The sequence below is a fragment of the Hypanus sabinus genome, chromosome 2 (assembly GCF_030144855.1).
Source record: "Hypanus sabinus isolate sHypSab1 chromosome 2, sHypSab1.hap1, whole genome shotgun sequence".
NCBI classification, from domain to species: domain Eukaryota; kingdom Metazoa; phylum Chordata; class Chondrichthyes; order Myliobatiformes; family Dasyatidae; genus Hypanus; species Hypanus sabinus.
In genome coordinates this window covers 179904342-179930446 of record NC_082707.1, presented here as the reverse complement: position 1 = coordinate 179930446, position 26105 = coordinate 179904342, and the positions used below count along the sequence as shown (strand labels likewise).

Genomic DNA, 26105 nt, shown 5'->3' with positions numbered 1-26105 from the left:
ACACACTGGGATCCATACCGGGATCTACACCCCACACTGGGATCCACACCCCACACTGGGATCCATACTGGGATCTACACCACACACGGATCCATACCGGGATCTACACCCCACACTGGGATCCACACCCCACACTGGGATCCACACCCCACACTGGGATCCACACCCCACACTGGGATCTACACCCCACACTGGGATCCACACCCCACACTGGGATCTACACCCCACACTGGGATCCATACTGGGATCTACACCCCACACTGGGATCCACACCCCACACTGGGATCCATACTGGGATCTACACCACACACGGATCCATACCGGGATCTACACCCCACACTGGGATCCACACCCCACACTGGGATCCACACCCCACACTGGGATCCACACCCCACACTGGGATCTACACCCCACACTGGGATCCACACCCCACACTGGGATCCACACCCCACACTGGGATCCACGCCCCACACTGGGATCCACGCCCCACACTGGGATCTACGCCCCACACTGGGATCCATACCCCACACTGGGATCCATACCGGGATCCACACCCCACACTGGGATCCACACCCCACACTGGGATCTACACCCCACACTGGGATCTACACCCCACACTGGGATCCACACCCCACACTGGGATCCACACTCCACACTGGGATCTACACCCCACACTGGGATCCATACTGAGATCTACACCCCACACTGGGATCCATACTGGGATCCACACCCCACACTGGGATCCACACCCCACACTGGGATCCACACCCCACACTGGGATCTACACCCCACACTGGGATCTACACCCCACACTGGGATCCACACCCCACACTGGGATCCACACCCCACACTGGGATCCATGCCCCACAATAGCCTCTAAGGTTCAAGATTCAAGTTGATTTGCAAGGTGTGCCTCAGAGCAGAGGAATGTGTGTCACAAGGAGCAGGCAACAGCAAACCACTGCTTTAGCAACGTCTGCCAAGAACAACGACGGTCAGGAGAGCATGATCAGCAACGTGTTACAACACGACACAAAGTGAGGGCAATGACTCGTGTACCCACGTCTGGATGACACCACACCTGAGTCACTCTTGCTCAAAACTATAAAAAGATCCACAGCCATTTAACCTCCCCAGTCTGATGCGAGGTCCTGCCCTGAAACATTGGCCCTCCCTCTGCACTCACTACCCGATCACTGAAATCCCCCAGCATATTCACTCTGGAATCCAGCATTTGCTGTCTCCATCCCAGCAGAATACATCAGAACCGAAGGGCCACTGACCTGAAATATTAGCTCTGACTGACCACTGCCCCTCCTCAGATGCTGCCCGGCCTGCTGAATATCCCCTCCACTCAGGGTTTATCCAGATTGGTAGAGGGTCCACTCCCTGTTTACGGGGTGTCCTCCCCCAGAGCTTTGAGTCACAGAGAACGTTCAGCAGTAAGGGAGGGTGGTGGGGGTGGGCTCTTTCAGTAAGACACCAAAGGTTTTGAGATAGCTTTCAGAAACAGAAGGGGTTCTCCAACTTCTATGGACATAAGCAAAACTAATTAATCTGTGGGATCCTCCAGTGCACATACCGCCACCCCACCCCCACCCACGTTTCCAGCTCCTGAGCCACATTGGGAAGACCTGAGTTGAACAGTGTGGTGTCGGGGTGGGTGCTGTAGGACCCTAAGATATGGCGCCAGCCATCGAGGGTCAATTCCCATTGCTGTCTTTGAGGAGTTTATATGTTCTCCCCAGGACCGTGTGGGTTTCCTCACAGTGCTCTCGTCTCCTCCAACATTCCAAAGTTAGGGTTAGCAAACTGTGCTGGAAGCACAGCAATATTTGTTAGCTGCACCTCCCACCCCAGCATACCTTCGGACTATGTTAGTCCTTTTGAAAGAAATGCTAAAACTGCGTCTCCCTTCTGACAGAAGTGTGGTCTGCATTGCTGAGTCACAAACCGAGTACAGGGTAAGGCACTGGCCACTGGCCACAGTGAGGTTGACATACCTCAGGTCCTCTGGATGGCTCGGCCTTGGGTGAGGGTGGCCCCTGCCCCTCTGTGAGGTTCTGGGTGACCTTGAGGAGTGCTTCTTGGGTACTGATCACCAGCGACTGTCGGCGCTCACCCAGCTCTGCCAACATCTCCCCCTGGGACTCCGAGCCCCCATCCTACATGGACACAAATCAGAATGCAGTTTATTATCTCAGACTGATACCAGATGAGATTTGTTGTTCTACAGCAACAGTTCAGTGCACAGACGTAAAACATGTACCAAGTTACAGAGAAAAGCTTCCATTTGCATGCCAAACGGAGAGATCATTCCAAAAATAAGAACATCGAGGTCGAGCAAAGAAAACCAGTAACAGAGTGCAGAATAGGGTGTTACAGAGAGAGTGCGGAGCAGGGAGACAGTAAGGTACCAGACCATACACTTTGTCTGAAGGAATAAAGGGTGTAGGCTATTTTCTAAAAGAGAAGTAAATTCAAATCAGAGGGATTTGGGAGTCCTAGTGCAAAATTTCCCTCATTCACTCGCTCCTTCCCCTAGTGCAAGATTTCATGAAGCCCAGTGTCTGGTCCTACAGTATGAGTATGCATACACACAGAAGAAAGAGTGTGTGTGTGCGTGTATGCGCGCGCGCAGTAATTATCGCTGACACCTGGACTCACCTTCTGCAGTCTCTCAACCTCCGCGTCACAATCCTGTAACTTCTCCAGTAGTGACTGTGAGGGGATAAAAAAAGAGAGAACAAGGCTCCAGATTAAAGAACCTTAAACAAATGAAAATATAATGGTAACTCGCACAAAACACTGGAGGAACTCAGCAGGTCAGGCATCAATGGAAAAGAGTAAACAGTCAACATTTCGGGCCGAGACCCTTCAGCAGGTCTCACCACAGATGCTGCCAGAACTGCTGAGTTCCTCCAGCATTTTGTGTATTGCTTTGGATTTCCAGCACCTGCAGACTTCCCTGTTTGAGAATATAATGGTCATTCGTGCTCTATGGAGTCCAAGTAACCATAATACACCCAAGGAAGTTAACCGAATATAAACCTGTGAAAGCACGTACCATCAGGGTCAAGGACAGCTTCTACCCCTCTGTTATAAGACTATTGAATGGTTCCCTATTTCGACAAGATGGACTCTTGGCCTCACAATCGACCATGTTAAGACCTTGCAGCTATTGTCTACCTGCACAAGACTTTCTCTGTAACTATACCACTTTACTCTGCGTTCTGTTATCGTACTTTCTCAATGCACTGTGTAATGAATTGATCTGAATGAACGGTTGCAATGCAAATTCTCATTGATACAAGAGACAATAATAAACTAATTACTTTACCAGTTGGTGTATTAAGACAATATTACTCTGTTAGGTTTAGATGGGTTTACGTGAAGAAACACAAATTTAAAACAGTAATGGAAATAGATCATAGAGTTGTTCAACATGAAAACAGACCCTTTGGGCCAACTTGTCTGCGCCAACCCAGTTGTTTCTCTGAGCCCGTCCCATTTGCCTGTATTTGGCCCATATCCCTCTAAACCTTTCCTATTCAAGGTACATTTATTGGCAAAGTATGCATGCAGTATACAACTCTGAGATCCATGTGCCTGTCCAAGTGTCTATGAAATGTTGTAAGTGTTCCCCCCAGCACTTCCTCCGGCAGCTCCTCCCAGAGACCTTCTGGTCTGAAGAGCATTTTAAGGGAGGAGGAGAAGTCACAAGACGATTTTGATGAGCTGGGTGTGTGGGCTGCAGACTGGGAAATGGCTTTCAATCCAGATAAACGTGAGGTATTGGGAGATCAAACTAGGGTAAGACTTGGACAGGGAATGATAGGGTCTTGGAGAGTATTATGGATCAGAGGAACCCAGGGGTGCAAGTGTATAGTTCACTGAAAGCAGCGTCACAGGTAGACAGGCTGGTGAAGAAGGCTGGTTTTCATCAATCAGGTCACTGAGCGTAGGAGCTGGGAAATTATATTGCAGTTGTATAAGACATTCGTGAGACCACACTTGTATTATGTTCAGTTTCTTGTTGTTCTAGGAAAGATATTTTAAACTAGGAGAGCAAAATAGAATTAGCAGGGCGCTGCCTGGACTTGGTGTCAGAGTTACAAGGAGAAGAGAGCTTTATTTCCTGGAACTAGCGGACTGAGAGGTGACCTGGTTGAGATCATGAGCAGCATCGTCGGGGGGAAAGCACATCATCTTTTCCCTGAGAGGGGTTGCATAGATCAGAGGAGAGAGATTTAAGAGGAAATTGGGGCTGGGGGCTTCTTCACACAGTTGGTCTGTATTTGGAAAGAGCTACCAGAAAGTGGCTGAGGCGGGCATATTAATTATTTATTCAGCAATACAGCCTGGAGTAGGCCTGTCCGGCCCTTCAACCCCAGTGAACCCTAACCTAATCACGGGACAATCTACAATAACCAATTAACCTACCCGGTGTGCCTTTGGACCAGAACACCCGGGGAAAACCCACGCATCCCACGGGGAGGACGTACAGAGACCCCTTACAGAACGGCGCTGGAATTGAACTCTGAACTCCAGAACACCCCGAGCTGTAACTCTTCGATACCACGGCACCCATCAAGTGTTTCAAAAGCATCCAGATAAGTGGAGGGATGGGAGAGGTTCAGAGAGCAATGGCCAGACGGCCCCAAGGCCTGCTTCCATGTTCCATGACTCAGTGAGCAGTCAGACTTTGAGAGGCAGTGGGTTTAGGGTGTCTCGGAGTCAAGGGCTAGGTTAGCTAAAGGAACAGGCCATGTGTGAGCCACATCTATTCTGTGTATGGATCCCTGTCTATCCCGTGTGTGTGTGCGTGTATGCTTGTCGTCCATGCCCAGCCCGAGGGACATACCTCCAGCAGGGAGCTCTGCCGCATGGTCAGCTCCTGCAGCGGGTTGATCTCTGCAGAAACGCGGGCCACTCTGGTGAAGGCCTGGATGTTGCCTGAGTAACCCTCCGGTAACACCAGGGTATTCCTGTACTCCGCCAGCGGGCCGGCCATCCTCCTCACCTCCTCCAGGCTCGCCAAGATTACCTGTCAGCAAAGGAGGGTCAGTACACCCAGAGCAGAAAGATGCACGGGCGGGTCAACAACACAGGAGGCTGCTCAACCCATCAAGCCCCTGCTAGTCCTTGGAGCAACAAATCACCCCCATTCCCCAGAAACCAATTCCTTCCCACTTGCCCACTGAAATCCACCCCTCATCCACACACTAAGTTATGGTCTTAATTCACAGAGATTATTCTCCAGAAAGTGGGAGGAAACCCAAGCTCCCGGAGACAGGGAGAACGTGCAGAGGTGGGGATCGAACCTGAGGCTCTGGAGCCATGGGACACCGGGCTGCCCCACCCGCAGTTTCAGGAGGCAACGGACAGGCAGAGCACCTGGGAAGGGCAGGAGTGACACCTCACACTGTCCAGTACAACACATGAGGAGTGGTCCTTCATCAGAAGGGATGCTGCAGTTCAAAGAGTCAGCTCACCCCCCCCCTCCCAACAACCTCCCTGGGGGGGAGGAAGCTAGACATAAGACAAAGAATTAGGACATTTGGTCCATCACATCTGCTCTGTCATCCATCAAGACTGATTTGTTATCCCTTTTAATCCCATTCTCCTGCCTTCTCCCCATAACCTTTGATGGTCTGATTAAACAAGAACCTACCAACCTCCACTTTAAAAATACCCAATAACTCAGGTTCCACCGCTGTCTGTGCCAAGGAATTCCAGAGATTCCCCTCCTTCTGGAAAAGGAAATTCCTCCTCGTCTCTGTTCTAAATGGAACATTCAATTTTGAGGCTGTGCTTTCTGTTCCTAGACTCCCCCACTGTAGGAAAAACCCTCGCAACGGTCACTCCATCTAGGCCTTTTAGTATTCGCTAATGACTTTGATAAATGTATTAGAAGAGTGAGGGGGGGATCTCAATGAGATCCTTGTTAACTCCAGCAAGAACACTCCCAGAGCAATCAAACACAGTTCATTCATTAACTCTTTCACTCCCAGGATCATTCTTTTAAACCTCTGCTGCACCCAGCAAATCCTTTCTTAGAAACGGGGCCCCACAGTACTCCAAGTACAGTCTGAGCAGTGCCCTATAGAGCCTCATCTTTCCTACCCTTTATACATCCTTCCTTTTATATTTGAGTCCTCTTGAAATGAATGCTAACGTTGCATCAGCCTTCCTTCCCATCAACCCAGCCTGCAAGTTAACCGTTGGGGAATCCTGCACTGAACTTCCAAGCCCTTTGCACCCCTGATTTCAGGATTTGAATTTGCTCCCCGTTAGGGAAGGGCTGAGCAGGCTGCACAGGACACCACATGAAAGGACAGAACAGGGCCCCACTGTGACAGCGGACAGTCGCACACCCACTGGGGGGCACACAGCCACAACGAGGAACTGCCACCCACCTGTCGGTTGGTCAGATGCTCCTGAATGGGTAAGTGACAGAGGTCTGTGGATTGGAGGATGTCCTTAACCGCGGAGACATTACTTTCAAGGTTTTTCACCTCAGATTCAAGGGCCTCGATCTCCTGCCAGACAGAGAAACACAATCATTGGTCCAGTTAGTGTGGAACAGGATAAAGCGTGACCCTCCCTCCGTACCGCCCCTCCCACAGTGAGACTCTCCCTCGCTACCACCTTCACACAGTGTTACCCCCCTCAGTACCGCCCCTCCCACAGTGTGACCCCCCTCAGAACCATCCCTCCCAAAGTGTGACCCTCCTTCAGAACCATCCCTCCCAGTGTGACTCTCCCTCACTACCACCCTCACACAGTACCATCCCTCATACAGGGTGACCCTCCCTCAGTACCCCCCCCACAGTGTTACCCCCTCAGTACCACCCCTCCCACAGTGTGACCCCGCTCAGCACCACCCCTCCCAGAGTGTGACCCCCTCAGTACCCCCCTCCCACAGTGTTACCCCCTCAGTACCGCCCCTCCCACAGTGTGACCCCCCTCAGAACCATCCCTCCCAAAGTGTGACCCTCCTTCAGAACCATCCCTCCCAGTGTGACTCTCCCTCACTACCACCCTCACACAGTACCATCCCTCATACAGGGTGACCCTCCCTCAGTACCCCCCTCCCACAGTGTTACCCCCTCAGTACCGCCCCTCCCACAGTGTGACCCCCCTCAGAACCATCCCTCCCAAAGTGTGACCCTCCTTCAGAACCATCCCTCCCAGTGTGACTCTCCCTCACTACCACCCTCACACAGTACCATCCCTCATACAGGGTGACCCTCCCTCAATACCCCCCCCACAGTGTTACCCCCTCAGTACCACCCCTCCCACAGTGTGACCCCGCTCAGCACCACCCCTCCCAGAGTGTGACCCCCTCAGTACCCCCCTCCCACAGTGTTACCCCCTCAGTACCGCCCCTCCCACAGTGTGACCCCCCTCAGAACCATCCCTCCCAGAGTGTGAGCCCCCTCAGTACCGCCCCTCCCAGAGTGTGACCCCCCTCAGAACCACCCCTCCCAGAGTGTGACCCTCCCTCAGTACCTCCCCTCCCAGAGTGTGACCCCCCTCAGAACCACCACTCCCAGAGTGTGACCCTCCCTCAGTACCTCCCCTCCCAGAGTGTGACCCCCCTCAGAACCACCACTCCCAGAGTGTGACCCTCCCTCAGTACCTCCCCTCCCACACTGTTACCCCACTCAGCACCACCCCTCCTACCTTGTGACCCTCCCTCCATCCCTCCCCTCCCACAGTAAGTGAGCGTGTGAGATGAGGGAGAGGTACCTCACCGTGGTAACAGTCTGGATCTCCGACGCCCTCTGGGCCAGGCCTTGCTGTAAGGAGACGCCACTGTCCTGCAGCTTTTTGACAGCAGCCATCATGTCGTCGGTGTGAATAGTCATGGACAGCTCTCTCAGCCTGGAGTTGAGGTCCCGCAGGCTTGTTTCCTTCTGTCTGTTGTTCTCTGCCAGTTTCTGCCGTGAAGGGGAGCAAGCAGAGGTGGGGATTGGAATCAGAGCAGGGTCCACAGCAGTAAGCAGAGAGATCTCCCAACAGCCTCACATCAGCGTGAGTCACAGGGGAGGGCGTCTCTGACAGCAGAGCGGTCCACAGGATTCACCAAACAATGCTGGGAGGTTGCTGGGAAGATGCTGGACCTGAATTGTAGGGAAAGGCTCATCCCTGGAGTGTCAGAGAACGAGGGGAGACATATCAAATCCTGAGTGGTGTGGGTAGGATGAATGCAAGCTGGTTTTTTCCACTGATCTTGGGTGAGACTAGCACTAGAGGTCATGGGTGAAGGGTCAAAGGTGAAACACAAGGGGAACTGGAGGGGGATTTCTTCTCTCAGAGGGTGATGCGAGTGTGGAATGAGCTCAGTGGAAGTGTGGATGGGGGTTTAATTACAAGGTTTAAGAGTACATGGATGAGTACATGGACGTGAGGGATACGGAGGGCAATGATCCAGGTGGGCTGGGCAGACCATGACAGCAAGGTACTGAGAGCCTGTTTCTGTGCTAGAATGTTCTATGAATAAATTTGCCTTTTAGCCAAGGGGGAGAACCTCTCTCATGAAGGATGGTTTCTCCCCCATTAGAGTTAGGCAGCACAACAATAGGCCCTTCAGCCCATTTGGATCATACTATCCCATCTGCCCATATCCATCTAAACCAGGGGTTCCTGGCCTGTTTGTGCCACTGACCCCAGGTTGGGGAGCTCAGCTCTAAACCTTTACATCTCAAGTGCTGAAACACAGGATCTGCAAGGACTCGGCCCGACCAGTATTGGATCTGTCAGCAACCAGGGCTGGTGGAGGGAGGCAGGAGAATGGGGCCGAGGCTGAAGTCTGAAACCTGACGGCGTGGGACAGCTCGAGGGGCTGAATGGCCTGACTCACCTGTACTGTGAAGAGCTGTTTGTTCAGAGACTTGGCTGACGTGCAGTCAATATTCTGGGAAAGCAGGTCCTCTGTGCTTTGAATCCAGGACGTGGCTGAATCCATCACCTGCTGGAACTCCTGGAGACACTCCGGAATCTGCTCCCAAACACAAGCAGCCCTCAGCGCTGATCCCGATAGGGCTAAGTATTTCCGACTATTGTCGCACGTTCCCAGCATAGGATATACAATGAGTAACCATCCCTCTACACTGCCCTGGGTCAGACACAGAGCAAGGATCCCTCCACACCAACCCATCACACACCCCTGAGGTCAAAGACCCTGTCCCATCACACACTTCCAACAGGAGACAGAGAGTGAAGCTCCTTCCACATCAACCTATCACACTCTCCCGGGGTCAGACACAGAGAAAATCTCCCACCACACTGTCCCATCACACACTCCTGATGTCAGACAGAGTAAAGCTCCCTCCATGCACTCTATTACACGCTCCCGGGGCAAGGGGAGCTCCTGAGGATAGGGCCAGTTAACCTTCTATTCAATTATATTAACTTTATACTGACAAGGTGTTTGTTTCTACAAGCAGGGGTAACAGCTGGTCCCTTAGAGAAGCGCAATACAATCAAACCAGTCTATATGGTGACACCAGGGATAGCCGATTCTGAAACCTGGTTTTCTGAAATGTAAATGGTGTTTGACAGGCATGCTAGGGTTCCTCAAAGGTACCAAGCAGGGCTGAAGAAGAGGCAGCTGTAGATGTGGTGTGGCCAGATTTCCAGAAGGCATTTGACGAGGTCTCACATACAGGTTAGAGCACGTTCAGGGGTCATGTGTAACGGGACGTGTGCGGACCTGGTGATCCAGGCCTTAAACAACTTCCGGAGGACTATCTCGAGGTTAGAGGCGGAATCAGATGTGTATAAGCTCTGGCAGGGTTTGCAGGTCATTACTTCCCACAAAGAGAATCCAAACATCATGAATGGCAGCGATACTCCACTCCCAGATCAACTCAACAGTGTTTATCCTGGCTTTAAAAGGGAGAACGAAACCACTGCAGCATCCGATGACCTGTGGTCTCTGTCGCAGAGGGTGTGTTCAAAGGCATTTTCAATCTCTCACTGCTACAGCCAGAAGCTCCCACCTGCTTCAAAAGGGCCACGGTCATACCAGCATCCCAGAAAAGAAGGCTGGGCTGCTTCAATGACCATCACCCACTGGCACTCACATCTACAGTGATGAAAGGTCACTCACGGCTAGCATCAATTCCTGCCTGAGCAAGGACCTGGATCCACTGCAATGTGCCTATCGCCACAATAGGTCTGCAGGAGTTACCATCTCACTGGCCTCGGATCACGTGGACAACACTAATACTTTAATTCATTGCCGTTCCTCCAGCACTTTGTGTCCTTTGCTTGAACTTCCAGCATCAGTAGATTTTCTCTTGTTTGCGCTGTGTGCTTTTTCCTGATTGTGTGCCGTCTTGTAAAAATTGTGTGTAATTTACATTTATGTTTCTCTTGTGAATGCTGCTCTGTGCCCGAGAAGCTGCTGGTTTTTCACTGCACCTCTGCACACACGGATTTGTTCCACCTCACCACAAACTCAGTTTTCATTCATCTACCACCTACAAGTTGGTAATGGGTTTACTATTGTCGTGTGTGCAATGACAGGTGGAGGGAGCAAGATCACTCCTGGATTACCAGGCACGGTTCTAGAACCTTTTAACCTCCTCTAGGTTCAGTCTAACCCCTCCCTCCCATGTAGCCTCTAATTTTCTTTTATCCAAGTGCCTATCCAAGAGCCTCTTAAGTGCCCCAAATATACCTGCCTCTACCACCGTCCTTGGCAGTGCACTCTACACCCCCACCACTCTCTGTGCAAAAAAAAACCTACCTCTGGCACTCCCCCCCCCCTACACTTTCCTCAACCACCTTAAAATTATGCCCCTTCATAGTACCCATTCCTGCCCTGAGGAAAAGTCTCTAGCTGTCCACTCGATCTAAGCCTCTTCCTACACCCCTCTATCAAGTCACCACTCATTGTCCTTCACACCAAGGAGAAAAACCCTCGCTCACTCAATCTACCTTCATAAGGCGCTCTCTCTGATCTGGGCAGCGTCCTGGCAAATCTCCTCTGCACCCTCTCTAAAGCCTCCACATCCTCCCTGGAAAGTTATGGAGGCTCCGCTGTACGGGATGGGAAATGGCCTCAGAGGGCTGAAAGCTCAGCCAGCCCCATTACCGATAGAACCCTCTCCATCATCAAGGACACCTTCAAAAAGCGATGCCCCAAATAAAGGTGGCATCCGTCATTAAGGACGCCCCACCACCCAGGACGGGCTTTCTTTCTGCATTGCCACGTTCAGCATTTTAGGAACAGCTTTTTCCTCTCTGCCATCAGATTTCTGAACACTACCTCATTACTTTGCTCTCTTTTTGCACTTCTTTTCCTTATTTTAATGTATAGTATTTGTTGTCTATAGGAATTCTTTATGAATTATACTGTTCTGCGGTCAAAAGAACACATTTCACGACACACGTCAGTAACAATAAACCCAAGTCTGGCCCTGAGGTGACAAGAACTGAACAGGATTCTGCGAAGGTTGGAGAGGGCGAGAGGCAAGGCAGTGGGACTTCACCTTGTTGACCAACGCTGATCTCTGCTCTGCTAGCTGGGACACCTGCTGGTACAGCTGGAAGGAGTCCAGCAGAGAGTCCATCAGCTGCTGGGCCGGCGCTGGATCCTCCTCCGCCAACTCCTGTACGTCACCATCCAGCTGAGAGAGGACCGAGTGCCAGGCATCGACCTCACTCCAGATAAACTGCAAAGCAACAGCGAGACAGACAGAGTTCAGTACGGGTAGCCGCACGGTGCGGCACCTGGCTGAGGATCGGGATGCCTTTGCCATCTTGAGGTTCTTTGGAAGTGAAGAATGAGGCATTAAACTCATTGCCTTTGTAACTCTTACCAAAAGTATCACCAGCAAAGTCGGAGAAGCAGAAAGAAGAAGCGAGGCGAGAGAGGAAGAAAGCAAAAGACTTCTCAAAGCAGACTACACAAAACAGAAATTCTACCGATAACAGTTAACCAATAAGAAGCCCAGATTCAGGTGAGGTGACACTCAACAATGAAATCAAGAAGACTCCAGGAAAATCCAGAGGCAGCTGTAACCACTGGACAATCACATGTATATAGGTGATTAGATAAAAATACAAACAAGCATAGGAAAATTAAACTACAAGAAAAATAACAGTGCTGTACCCCAATGCAACAAGGGCACACACGGCAGAGAGCAGGGACAGAGGGAATGCCCCAGAACAGAGAGACCTCGGGGAGCATAAAGAGAGAGAAAGGGTGACACCGGTAGAGAGAGTGGTGAAGGTCGCATTTGACATGCTGGCCTTCATAGGACTTAGAACATTACAGACCCTTTGGCCCACAATATCGTGCTGACCCTTTAACCTACTGAGATCAATCTAACCCTTCTGTCCTACGTGGACCTCCTTTTTATCCATCATCACTCTTATAAATAACCCCTAATATATCTGCCTCTAACACCACCCCTGGCAGGACGTTACCACCCTCTGTGTAAAAAACATCCCTCTGACACCATCCCATTCTTTACACCCACTGGTATTTGCCATTTCCACCCTTGGGAGAAGTCTCTGGCTTCAGGGAACTGAGTACTGGAATTGGGGCGACTTGTTACAGTTGTACAAGACATCGGTGAGACCGCGAGTGCAGAATTGTGTGCTCTTTTCACCTTCTCCATTTAGATACGGCGCAGTAGCGGGACTTCCCGACCCACGCCACCCAATTGCAAGCATGGGACTGGTTAAACTACTAACCCGTACGTCTTCAGAATGTGGTATGGTAGGAGGACACAGGAGGACCCAGAGAAAACCCAGTTATGGGGAGAATGTACAGACTCCTTACAGACAGCAGTGGGAATCGAAGCCTGGATCGTCGGGCTGCCCCTCAAAAACGCAGCTCAGGTCCCCCTGCTGTAGGATTAAGCTGGGAAGACTGCACAAAGGATTTGAGGATGGTACTGGGAATGGAGGGTCTGTGTTTATATGGAGAGGATGAAAGGGCTGGGTCTTTTTCTCTGGAGGGGTGACTTGACAGAGGTTTATAAAATCATGAGGAGTGTAGATAATGTGTATGGTGACAGTCATTTCCCTCAGGGTAGGGAAGTCTAGAGGGCATGGGTTTAAGGTGAGAGAGGAAAGATCTAGAGGGGGCCTAAGGAGCTATATTTCCACCTGGAGGGTGGTGGGTGAATGGAACAAGATGCCAAAGGAAGTGGGTACAATAACGACATTTAAAGCACATTTGCACAGATACCGTACACGGATAGGGCGGGTTTAGAGGGACCTGAGCTAAATGTGGGCAACTGGGACTGGCTCAGGGACGGAGTGTTTCCAAGCTGTATCAGGCCAAGGCACTGGTTGCAGAGGGTTAAGGCAGTGCAGGATGGGGAGTAGGTTGGGCATGTAATCCTCATGGAGAGGGTCACCGGGGAAAGAACGATCCGCCAGCACTCTGAACGTTTCCGGGGGGATCCTGGGATGGACCAACAAAGTAAACAGCATTATGAAGGACCCCACGCACCCCTCATACAAACTCTTCTCCCTCCTGCCATCTGAGAAAAGGCCCTGAAGCATTCGGGCTCTCACGACCAGACTATGTAACAGTTTCTTCCCCCAGACTATCAGGCTCCTCAATACTCAGAGCCTGGACTGACACCAACTTACTGCCATATTGTCTTGTTTATTATCTATTGTAATGCCTGCACTGCTTTGTGCACTTTATGCAGTCCTGGGTAGGGCTGTAGTCTAGTGTGTTTTTTTCCTGTGTTGTTTTCTTACATAGTTCAGTCTAGTTTTTGTACTGTGTCATGTAACACCATGATCCTGAAAAACATCGTCTCACTTTTACTATGTACTGTACCAGCAGTTATAATAAAAAGTGACTTGACCTGAACTTCTAAATTAACGCCAAAACTCTTCACATCAGGGTCGAGGATGGAGCATTGCTGCCCTCTGCTGGGCGTGGGAGAAATGCTCCCCAGTAAGAGTGGGGTGGACCCATTCCCCCGGTGAGGGTGTGTACAGCTTAGGTTGGCGAGAGACCAATCTCCCAGTCAGTTCAGCATCCTGGAGCAGGGTGAGGTGGGGAGAGATCCACTCCCACAGTGAGGTTTAGCACCCTAATGTGGGGAAGGAACCATCCCATAATGGAAGTCAGCACCCTGAGGTGTTGGCAGAAGGGACCCTTACCCCGGGGAGTACAAGCAGGTGGCACCTACCTTCAACTGGGCCTTGGCCTCACCCACAGTCCTGCTCTGCTGCCACAGGGTCTCCTCCAGCTCCTGCAGTCGGCCCGTGCACTCCACGATCCTGGTCCTCAGCTCCTCCGCGCGGCCCCCCTGGACCCCCACCTGGCAGGAACAGAGAGTGGGGAGATCAGGCCCACCACTGTGGCTGGGGTCCCCTCCGTATGCCCGCCGGCCGAGTCTCCACACCCAGTCCCACGGGAGCACTACCACTCCCTCCCCACGTAGGACCCTCAGCGTTCAGTCACCCTACACTCCCAGTCCTGCCTCCGTACCGCTCCCACTCTCCTGGCAGCACCAGACAGACACAGAGCAAGGCACAGGATCACTCCACTATCGACATCAAAGTCAATGTCACAGTTACAGTCGCAGGCACAAGCACATAGAACATACAACAGTACGGCCCCTCCGATCCAGCCCTTTAACCTGCTCTCAGATCTATCTAACCCTTCCCTCCCACATAGCCCTCTATTTTTCAATCATCCATGTGCTTTCTAAAAGTTTCTTAAATGGCCCTAAAGCATCTGCCTCTACCACCACCCCCGGCAGAGCATTCCACGCACCCATCACTCTCTGTGTGAACATCCTACCTCTGACATGCCCTCAATACTTTCCTTCAATCACTACAAAGTTATGTTCTCTCCTATCAGCTATTTCTACCCAGGGAGTGCTGTCCACTCAATCTATGTATCCATGCAAGTTGGTTTAACGTCACTCCTACCAAGACACAGTTCTCTGAAATCTTTCAATCTTATTGACATCTTCCCTGTAGACAAATGACCAGAACTGCACACAATACTCTAATTTTGGCCTCGCCAACATCTTAATTTTGAGCAGTTTTGGGCCCCTTATCTAAGGCAGGGTGTGCTGGCATTGGGGAGGGTTAGAGAAGGGTCACGAGGATGATCCCAAGAATGAAAGGGTTAATGTATGAGGAGCGTTTGATTCCTCTGGACCTGTAATCGCTGAGGTTTAGAAGAATGGGGGTGGGGGGGATATCTCATTGAAAGCTATCAAATATTCAAAGGCTTCGATAGAGGCAATGTGGACAGGACATTTCCTGTAGTGGAGGAGTCCACGTTCTATCAAGTTCAGGTTGATAGGTTCTTGATTAGTGAGGGTGTCAAAGGTTTTGGGGAGAAGGCAGGAAAATGGGGTTGAGAGGGATAAAAAAAATCAGTCATGATGGAATGGGGATTATTTGATGGGCTGAATGGCCTAATTCTGCTCCTATGTTTATGGTCTTATACAAATGCACCATTACGTCCCAACTCCTGCACTCAATACTCTAATTATGAAAGCCAATATGCCACAAGCCTTCCTTACAGCCCTATCTACCCATAAGACCACTTCTAAAAACTTATGGATCTGTATTCTCAGATCCCTGGTCTACTGCACTCAGTGCCCTACCATTCACTGTATAGGTCCTACCCTAGCTTGTTCTCCCAAAGAGTAACACTTCACGATTGTCTTCATTAAATTCCATCTGTCAATCTTCAGCCCATTTTTCCAGCAAGTCAAGATCCCACTGCAAGCTTTGAAAGCTTTCCTTGCTGTCCACTACATCTCCAATCCGAGAGTCATGGGACTGTGAGAAGCCACGGTAAGTAGAGGATTCAGGCCGGTACATCACACACACATCCCTCCCCACCATTGGCACCCCCAGGAGACACTGTCTCAGGAAGGCAACATCCATAGAGATCCCCACCATCCGGGACATGCCACCTTCTCACTGTTACCATCAGGCAGGACGTACAGAAGCCTGAAGCCCCACACCACCAGGTTCAAGGACAGCTACTTCCCTTCAACCTTCTGGTTACAGAGCTACAATACAGAAATAAACCTTTCAGCCCATCTAACTCACATCAAACAATTACTGTGCTTTGTCCCATCAACCCACACCTGGACCACAGCCCTCCATATCCCTCCCATCCATACACTTATCCAGACTTCTCTTAATGTTGAAATAGAACCTGCTTCCACTGAAGGCTGGTTCCACACTCACACCACTCTATGAGTGAAGAAGTTCTCCCTCAAACATCTGAACTATCCAGCACAACCAGTTGTGATAAGATGAGACTCTTAACTTCTGTCTACCCAATTCACCTCTTGCACTTTATCATTTACCTGCACTGCACTTTCTTTGCAATTTTTACACTTTATCCTGCATTCGGTTATTGTTTTACCCTGTTCTACCTCAAAGCACTGTGTAATGATTTGACCTGTATAAACAGTACACAAGACAAAACGTCAATTTTAGTGCAAAGTGTCCTGGTGTTGCTATTATGAGATGGTGATTAGCTATTGAAATAGTTTATTAACATCACATGTACCAAACACTTTGCACTAAATTTGTCTTTTTTATGTAATAATCTCATATAAATCTCCCCTGTGAATGCTGTGCCTGTGAAACTGCTGTAAGTCTTACACTACACCTGTGCACACGTGGCTTGTGACATGACTGGGAAGTGGATGTGGTCTTGTCAGACGTCCGCTCCCCCAAGACTCACCTCCTCGTCCATGTTGTCTGAAGCTCTGGCAGTCTGCTGCAAGGGTGCGGGGATCTCTGTGGAAATGGGGATGTACCATTCCACACGGCTCTCAGCCGCTACCTCTCGCTGGGGGCTCAGCGCCCCTTGGACTCCCTGCCAGCAATGTAGGAGCGTTAGATAACGAGGCCACTCGGCCCCTCGTGTCTGCGCAAGATTACCTATCCAATTGACATCTTCCTACACTGAGACCAATTCCATGGATTCCTTAATACCTTGAGCATAGTACGGGACAGGAGCAGCCCATCCGGCCTCCAATATCTGTACCGAAAATGATGCCAAAGTAAATTAAATCTCTTCTGCCTGCACATGATCCAGATCTCTCCATTTCCTGCACGTTTATCTGTTTAACAGACTCTTAAACACCACCATCACGTCTGCCTCCACCACTCACAGGAGCCCATTCCAAGCACCCACCAACCTGTGTAAAAAAAATATTGACACACCACTTCTCCTTTAAACTTCCCCCCCTCACCCTAAAGCTACACCCTCTTCAATTTTTCATTTCCGCCCTGGGGAAATGACTCTAACTACACGTCTCATAATCATATAAGTTTCCAGCAGGCCTCCCCTCAACCTCCACAGAAAACGACTTCAGTTTTCTAACCTCTCCTCACAGCTCGTGCCCTCTAATCCAGGCAGTATCCTGGTGAACCTCCTGTGCACCTTCTCCAAAGTTTCCATGTCCTTCCTGCAAAGGGGCAACCAGACCTGCACATAATACTCCATTGTGGGGCGACCAAAGTTTTATACAGTCTGTAGAAATATTTCTGGATCTCAGCTCTGAAATGTGGCATCCTTTTGCCCCTCATCCCAGACTGCCCAACACCAGAAATACCATCTTTCACCCTCCCCGTAAGTAGCCAGCACCTTCAAGAGAAGCTCAGACAACTGCCTGGCCTCCAAAGCTGCCAGGAACGCGAGCCTGCATGACCAGACCTTGCAGCCTGTTCCCATGAAACTTTAGAGTCGTCACATCATGGAGCACCATAGCCCATCGAACTGGAGCTGAAGGATTATACTGCCACAAGCCCACAAGTGTCACCATGTTTCCAGTGCCAACAGAGCATACTCACAACTTATTAACCCTAACCCATACGTGGGAGGAAACCAGAGCACCCGGAGGAAATCCACGTGGTCACGGGGAGAACACACAGACTTCTTATGATCAGCGGCGGGTATCGAACTCTGATCAGTGATCGCTGGGACTGTAAAGTGATGTACTGATCACTTCACCGCCATATATTTCTAAAACTTTCTACTGACTTAGAAGAGAAGCCAGGGAGAGAACGACAACCAGAGGGTGATTGACATGCATGAGGCATCTCCTGCACCTTCCACTTCATTCAGCACACACACCCTTCAGCAGTAACAGACTCCAGCCCCACAGCCCACTTCACCTTGCTGACACAAAGCGCAGCTGGGCTCTGCAAATGGACTGAAAAAGAATTCACATCTCTACGACGCAGATCCCCGGGGTTTGGTGAGGAGGGACAGTGCATTTCACAGAAAACTTCACAATAGAACTCCCACCACATCACTGACAAACGATAAATAGCATCCCAAATTGTAGAGTACAGTCTGATGTGACACACACTCCAGGAATCGGTTATTGTACATACAAACTGTCTGAACCCCAGATTTGATCCCAGCCTGTAACCCACTCCCAAGGTATTGTTATTCATAGACAATGTCAAGAAAAAGTATTCACTCCCCTTGAAATTTTCAATGTTTTAATGAATCACAGTGGATTTAATTTGGTTTGAGACTGATCAATAGAAAAAGTCATTTTTGTGTCAAAGTGAAAATAGATCTCTACAAAGTGACCTAAATTAATTACCAATATAAAACATTAAATAATTGATTGCATTAAGTATTCACCCCCTCCCCTTTAATATGACACACCAAATCTTCACGGGTGCAGCCAATTGGTGTTAGAAGTGACATAATTAGTTAAATGGAGATCACTGTGTGAAGTCAAGGTGTTTCAATTGATTGTAGTAAAAATACACCTGTGTCTGGAAGGTCCAACTGCTGCGAGTCAGAATCCTGGTGAAAAATGACACCATGAAGACAAAAGAACACTCCAAGCAACAATGCAAAATAGTCATTGAAAAGCACAAGTCAGGAGATGGATACAAGAAAATTTCCAAGTCACTGAATATCCCTTGGGGTACAGTTAAGTCAATCATCAGGAAATGGAAAGAATATGGTAACAGCTGTAAATCTGCTTACAGCAGGCCGTCCTCAAAAACTGAATGACCATGCAAGAAGGAGATGAGTGAGGGAGGCCGCCAAGAGACCTATGACAACTCTGGAGGAGTTACAAGCTTCAGCGGCTGAGATGAGAGAGACAGCAACCGTTGCCCGGGTGCTTCACCAGTCACATCTTTGTGGGACAGAGGCAAAGAGAAGGCCACTATTGAAAAAAAACTCACATGAAATCTTGGCTAGAGTTTGCCAGAAGGCATGTGGAGACTCTGAAGTCAGCTGGAAAAAGGTTCAATGGTCTAATGAAACGAAAATTGAGCTTTTTGGATATCAGACTAAATCCTATTTTTGGCATAAGCCAAACACCAGATATCATCAAAAACACACCATCCCTCTGTGAAGCAAGGTGGTGGCTGCATCATGCTGTGGGGATGCTTCACTGCAGCAGGCCCTGGAAGGCTTGTGAAGGTAAAATTAATTCAGCAAAATACAGGGAAATCCTGGAGGAAAACCTGATGTAGTCTACAAGAGAACTGTGACTTGGGAGAAGATTTGTTTTCCAGCCGGACAATGACCACAAGCATAAAGCCAAAGCTACACAGGAATGACTTAAAACAACAAAGTTAATGTCCCTGGAGTGGCCAAGTCAGAGTCCAGACATCAATCCAATTCAGAATTTGTGGCTGGACTTGAAAAGGGCTGCTTACTCACGATCCCCAAGCAATCTCACAGAGCTTGAGCAATTTTGTAAAGAAGAATTGGGAAATATTGCAGTGTCCAGATGTGCAAAGCTGATAGAGACCTATCCACACAGACTCAAGGCTGTAATTGCTGCCAAAGGTACATCTACTGATGTGAAGTAGGTGAATATTTATGCAAATAAATTTTTTGTTTTATATCTGTAATTAATTTAGCTTGCACTGTAGAGATCTGTTTTCACTATGACATGAAAGAGTCTTTTTCTGTTGATCAGTGTCAAAAGAGCCAAATTAAATCCATTGTGATCAATGCTGCAAAACAATAAAACAGCAAAACTTCCAAAGGGGGGGTGAATATTTTTTTTAAAACCACTGTATAACCCTCTGACTTGCCCCAGGATTAGATCCCAGCTGCAATCCGCTCTGTAACTCTATATATTAAATCCCCGAACCCCTGGATTAGATCCAGGCCCGTAACCCACACCCAGGGTAGTGTTATTACACACATCACCCTCCAATCGGCCCCCGGTTCAGATCCAGCCAACCACACTGTACCCCGGCACGCCTCTCTACCTCCTCTCCATCCTCAGGTTCTCCGTCACTCTCCGAACCTCCGGCGTCAGGCAGAAACGTCGAGTGCTGCAGCCAGTCACTGACCCCGATGGTTTCCCACGGGACTCCCTTGCCCTCCCGTGCCTCCTCCGCCATGCAGGTGTGGCTCTCCCCGATCCTCTGCGCCGAGCTGTGGAAACAGGCCTGTTGGCTGAAGGGCTGAGACCCCAGGGTCGGGCCGACTCGCGAGGTGGGACGGTCGGGGGAGGGAGTGGGTCGAGCCTTTTAAAGACGAGCTCTAACTATCGCTGGTACATCGAAACAGAGAGTGAAACGTGTCGTTTGCGCCAATGGCCGCCTATCTGAGGACGTGCAGGTGTCTCCACGCTCCCAGCGCAAACACAACGTGCCCACAACTCACTAACCTTAACCGTACGTCTTTGGAACGTGTGGCAAGTCCGGAGCACCCGAAGGAAACCCACACAGTCACAGTGAGAAGGTATGAACTCCTTACAGGTAGCAGCAGGAACTGAACCCTGATTCCCGTCGCCATGAAGCGCGCTGTGCTAACCACTACACTAACGAGCCTGTCACGGGGAGAGCAGAGCTGATCTGAATCCAGCGACGAGTGTCAGATCGCACTGAGAGCTGGCACACTGTCTGCCACAGTAATCCCTTTCCAATTAGACTGGAAGTAAACAAGACCTCACAGGGTCAGACGTAGGCTGATTACAACACGAAACCGTGTGTGGCTGCTGGCATTAGGGGTTAGTTTACGACTGTTACGGGAACTGAGACACAGCGAAAAGCTTTTGTGTGCCTGCCACCCAGACGGGTCATTACTCACACAAGTCATGGTGGTAAAAAGGAAAACATTACAGTACAGAATAAGGTGTTACAACTTACAGCGTGCAGAAAGTGTAAGAGACACAGGGCCAGAACAAAGTAGACTGGGAGACCAAGAGTTGACCTTATCATACAATAGTCTGGTGACAGTGGACTAGAAAGCCCTTCAACCAGGTGTACACACTTTCCAGCTTTTGTTATCTTCTGCCCGATGAGAGGGGGGAGAAGAATGGTCAGGGTGGGTGGGTGGGTCTTCGATTATCAGGCAGTGGGAAGTGTGGGCAGGGTCCGTGGGAGGGAGGCTGGTTCCTGGGATGTGCTGAGCTGTGTCCACAACCCCCTGCGGTTCCTCGCGGTCGCTGCGACCCAGCTGTGGTGCAGCGATTAAAACCTGGCGAGGGTCAAAGGGGCCGAGGGGCCACGCCGCCTGCGGAGGCGGAGGCACTGATGAGCTATCTCGGCTGTCGGGCCTGCGTAAGCAGGGGTCAGGGACGGGAGGGGATACTGTAGCATAGGGCCCACACCTTTACTATCCACAACAGGCCACCCACTGGTACAGAAGAGGGGCAAATCACCCTGCCCACAATCAGCACAGACTGGTGTACCAATGGGGCATCACACCAGTACCCAGACTAACTACAATGTCAATACAACCACAGCAGAGGGGTGAAGTCCATTTGGCCTATCAAGTCCATGCTGGCTATCAGCCACCTATTTTATTCTCCCCACATTCTTATCAACTCCACCCCCCCCCAATATTCTACCATCACCCGCACACTGCGGGCATTTCACAGCGCACATGTGAGGGGGGGGGTAGCTGGAGTAACCGGGGGCTGTGGGATCTCTGCTTTCTTTACTGTACTCAGTTCTGAAATGCTGGAGTTCCCCAGCACTCACCTCTCTGTGCTCCCCTGCTCGGCCCTCAGCCTGTCCACCAGGTCGCCTGTGTCAGGTATCTCATTCCAACAACCTTCATCCTGGAGCGGCTGGGCCCGTGCCCCTGCCATCGGGACAGGATCGTCAGCCGGCCCCGCTCCCTGCTCACCCCGCTGAGGAAGCTCACAGTCACCGCTCGACCCCTCTTCCATGGGGAGGATCTGCAAGGCAGCGGAGAGAAGGCAGGTGGTGAACATTCGTCTGCAGTACCCTCCCCGCTCCCAACACAAACACCATCCGGTTCACTCAGTCGGTCCTGTTCCCCAGTCGATCAGCCGTCTCACGGAATCAGGCCCGTTGACTGCGTTGCCCAGCGAGCTAGTCCAATCTGTCCATGTTTGGCCTAGTCCTACCTCACTGAACTCTCCAATCCATGTACTCCTCTGGGTGGTTTGTAAATGTGGCTAATGTGCCCACCTCAACCATTATTCCTGACAGCACATTCCTAATACACTCCTCCCTTTATGTGAAGGAGCTGCCCTGACACCCCTTTTAAATCTTTCACCACCGACCTTAAATCTTGCCTCCCTGGAAAAGGCTCTGTGCTTTCACGCTGTCTATGCCTCCTCACAATCTTATAAACCTCTGTCAGGTTACCCCTCAGTCTCAGGAGCTGAAGTCCCAGTCTACATACCCTCCCCTTGTAACTCAGGCCCCCAAGTCCAGGCAACATCATCGAGTCACAGAGAAGTACAGCTCAGAAACAGGCCCTTCAGCCCATCTAGTCCATGCCAGAACAATTTAAACTACCTACTCCCAATGACTTGCACCGGAACTGTAGTCCTCCATACCCCGACTATCCATGTACCTATCCAGACTTCTCTTAAATGTTGAAACTGAGCTCATATGCACCACTTGTGCTGGCAGCTCGTTCCACACTCTCTCAGCCCTCAGAGCGAAGAAGTTTTCCCTCATGTTCCCCTTAGACTTTTCACCTTTCACCCTTAACCCACAACTTCTGGTTGTTGTCCCACCAGGCCTCAGTGGAAAAAGCCTGCTTGCAGTTACCCTATCTAAACCCCTCAATTTTGTGTACCTCTATCAAATCTCCCCTCATTCTCCTACTTTCTAAGGTATACAGTGCTAACCTATTCAATCTTTCCGTACAAGTCGGGTCCTCCTGTCCCAGCAACATCCTGATAAAACTTTTCTATGCTCTTTCCAGTTTAATTGTAACATTTAAGAAATGTCATAGATACATGAATGGGAATGGTTTGGAGGGATATTGTCAGGATGCAGATAGACAGGATTGAGCAGAAAATCACAGTTTAGCATGGCCTAGATGGGTCGAACGGCTTCTTTCTGTGCTGTCGTGCTCAAAGACTCTACGGCATCTTTCTTATAACAGGGCGGCCACAATACTCCAAGTGCAGCCTTACCAGTGTTTTATAACTGCGAAGTAACATCCCAACTCCAATACTGAGTGCCCTGCTCGATGAAGACCCAGCTCCCAAACACCATCTTCACCAGCCTGTCTACCTGTGACGCTGCTTTCTGTGAACTATACACTTGTACCTCAGGGTTCCTCTGGTCCATAATACTCTCCAGGGCCCAATCATTCCCTGTACAAGTCTTACCCTAGTTTCTCCCAAATGCAAAACCACACGTTTATCTGGATTGAAAGCCACTTCCCAGTCCGCAGCCCACACACCCAGCTCATCAAAATCGTCTTGTGACTTCTCCTCCTCCCTTAAAATGCTCTTCAGACCAGAAGGTCTCTGGGAGGAGCTGCCGGAGGAAGTGCTAGAAGTGGCTATAGTAGTTACAGTATTTCAGGTACATGGATCTCAGAGTTGTACACTGCATACAACTTCGACAAAGGTACCTTGATAGGAACGATTCAGAGGGACATGGGCCAAATACAGGCAAAACGGACTGGCTCAAGTACTGTACAAACAATATGGGTCGAAGGTTCTGCTTACACATTGAATCACTCTACAACCTGTTTCCATTGCCCAACCATTCACTTTATGTCCTATCCTGGTTTGATCTCCCAAAAAGCAATACCCTATATGTATCTACTTTGCCAATTTGCCAGTCCTCGGCCCACATACAGGGCTGATGTAGATCCCACTGTAAATTTTCATCATCTAAAACACTACAATGTTAGTATTATCTGCACCTTACCTACCACTTGTTGTACATTCACATCTGAATCGTTGATATAAATTATAAAAAACGGAGGACACAGTCCCGAACCCTTTGACACAACAAAAACTCCCATGTGAGTAACAGCCCTTGACCATCACTCTCGGCCTCCTAGCAATGAGCCAATTATTAATCCAGTCCTTCTGTCCCCGGATCCCATGCGATCTGACCCTCCTGACCAGCTGCCACAAGGGACCCCGTCATGGGCCTTGTGAAGATTCATATAAACAACGTCTGCTGCTCTACCCTCGTCTATGTTCTTACAGACAGAAGCAAGAATTGAACCCCCTGATGGGTGATCGCTGGCACTGCAAGGAGTGCCCTGGTACGTGGTTCACTGAAAGTGGTGCCACGGGTACACAGAGTGGCCTGGCACACAGGCCTCATCAGTCAGCGTGCTGATTACTGATCAGGTGAGTCTCAGCCCTCACACACTCACCGCGTGATCCCAAGCCTTTGACCCGCTCTTGGTCAAAGTATTTGTGTGTTCGGCATGGTGGTGAACCCAAGGACATTGATGATGGGACTCAAGGGGAAGTGACTCTCCTTGCTAACCCCCTCGGGTGTTCTGGAACACGGGCTCTGAGTGTGAGCCAACCATGGTTTAACATAGTCTCTCTGGGGTGTCACAGTAGCACAAAACTTTACAGTGCGCACAAATTAGGGTTCAATTCCCACCACTGTCCACGAGGAGTCTGTACGTTCTCCCTGTGACTGCACGGATTTCCTCCAGATGCTCTGGTTTCCTCCACATTGCGAAGATGTACCGATTGGGGTTAGTAAGTTGTAAGCTTGTTATGTTGGCACTGGAAGCATGGCGATATTTGTGGGCTGCCCCCAGCATGTCCCTGAACTGTGTTGGTCGTTAACATAAACAACACATTCCAATCTATGTTTCGATTTTTTTTACCGTACGTGTGCCAAATAAAGCTAATCTTTAATCCGCTTTGCTGTTGGGTTGAGGAGGAGGGGATGCAGGGCAGAGCCAGTCAACATTACCTGGGGCAGCTCCTCCGCTGTTGGTGTCACATCATCATCGCTCCACATCGCCTCCTCCTGCTCGACCCAGGCTTCTGCTGAACACTGCTCACCTCCTTCCCTGTCATCCAGGCTGAACTGCCCAACCTGTGAACACAGAGTATGTCCGAGTGTTTGCCGGAGACTGGCTGGGAGACCCGCAGAGGGAGTCACGGCTGTCTGCCGACACCTTCGCCAGACCACGGTCGCCCCTTCAGTGTTCACTACCCCTCCCTCTCCCCGACCTTCCCTCTCAACACTCCTATCCTGATCCTCACCCACACCCTCAACACTCCCCAACTCACCTCACCTCCCCACCACACCCCACATTCCCTCTGTATACTCTCACCCCAGTCCCCACCCCCGGTCTTCTGACAATCCATTCCTTCTTTGTCGTCCCTACCCCCCCTCAACAAGCCCACCTCCACTCACGCTCCAAGCCCTCCTTCCCAGCATCACCTTCCTGTCCCTCCCATCCCATCACCTCCAAGAGGACCACAACCTCGTCGTGTTTTGGAGGCTTGCGTGCCTCAGTGACCCAGAGAGCGACGCTGGTTGGAGTCAGGGCTTTGTGCTCTGGCTCTTGGAGGAATCACCCATGCCAAACAGGTCAAAGGCCACCGATCCTCCTGGTTCAGGGGTTCAACCCAAACTCCTACAGAAACAGCGATGAAGAATCCTTCCTATCTGACTGTATTCCTGAGTCTCCACCCGGGACTTGCATGACTGGCTGTAGTGAAAACCGAGAGGAAGATACTGGCATGAAGAAGGAAGCCCTGGACATTGCTGGGCAGACAGAGGTGGAGGACCTACTGCCCTAAATGCCAGCTAAGCCCCATCCCATCAACCTCAGCCCCCCCTCCCTTCTTCCCCCTAAGAAAATCATGTTTACTCTTCGTACATTAACTGCTCTACCCGTCACCATCTGTGGGCTCTATTGA

The 26105-nt window shown here is 50.3% G+C and overlaps 1 protein-coding gene across 8 annotated transcripts in view; it reads right to left on the bottom strand.

Moving 5' to 3' along the window:
• Positions 1 to 26105, bottom strand: part of LOC132388244 (nesprin-2-like) — a 284356-nt gene that overhangs the window by 164011 nt on the left and 94240 nt on the right. For 7 of the 8 annotated variants that reach the window (XM_059960628.1, XM_059960590.1, XM_059960605.1 and 4 more), the window contains exons 25-36: positions 25147 to 25272; positions 21961 to 22160; positions 20239 to 20407; positions 16718 to 16852; positions 14181 to 14312; positions 11508 to 11690; positions 8870 to 9007; positions 7761 to 7946; positions 6420 to 6542; positions 4865 to 5047; positions 2668 to 2721; positions 2004 to 2165 (exon numbers count right to left, since the gene is read on the bottom strand). In XM_059960628.1, coding sequence (XP_059816611.1) covers positions 2004 to 2165; positions 2668 to 2721; positions 4865 to 5047; positions 6420 to 6542; positions 7761 to 7946; positions 8870 to 9007; positions 11508 to 11690; positions 14181 to 14312; positions 16718 to 16852; positions 20239 to 20407; positions 21961 to 22160; positions 25147 to 25272 — 1791 coding nt within the window. The remainder of the gene's footprint in view (positions 1 to 2003; positions 2166 to 2667; positions 2722 to 4864; positions 5048 to 6419; positions 6543 to 7760; positions 7947 to 8869; positions 9008 to 11507; positions 11691 to 14180; positions 14313 to 16717; positions 16853 to 20238; positions 20408 to 21960; positions 22161 to 25146; positions 25273 to 26105) is intronic. The other variant, XM_059960606.1, reaches the window with a different exon arrangement.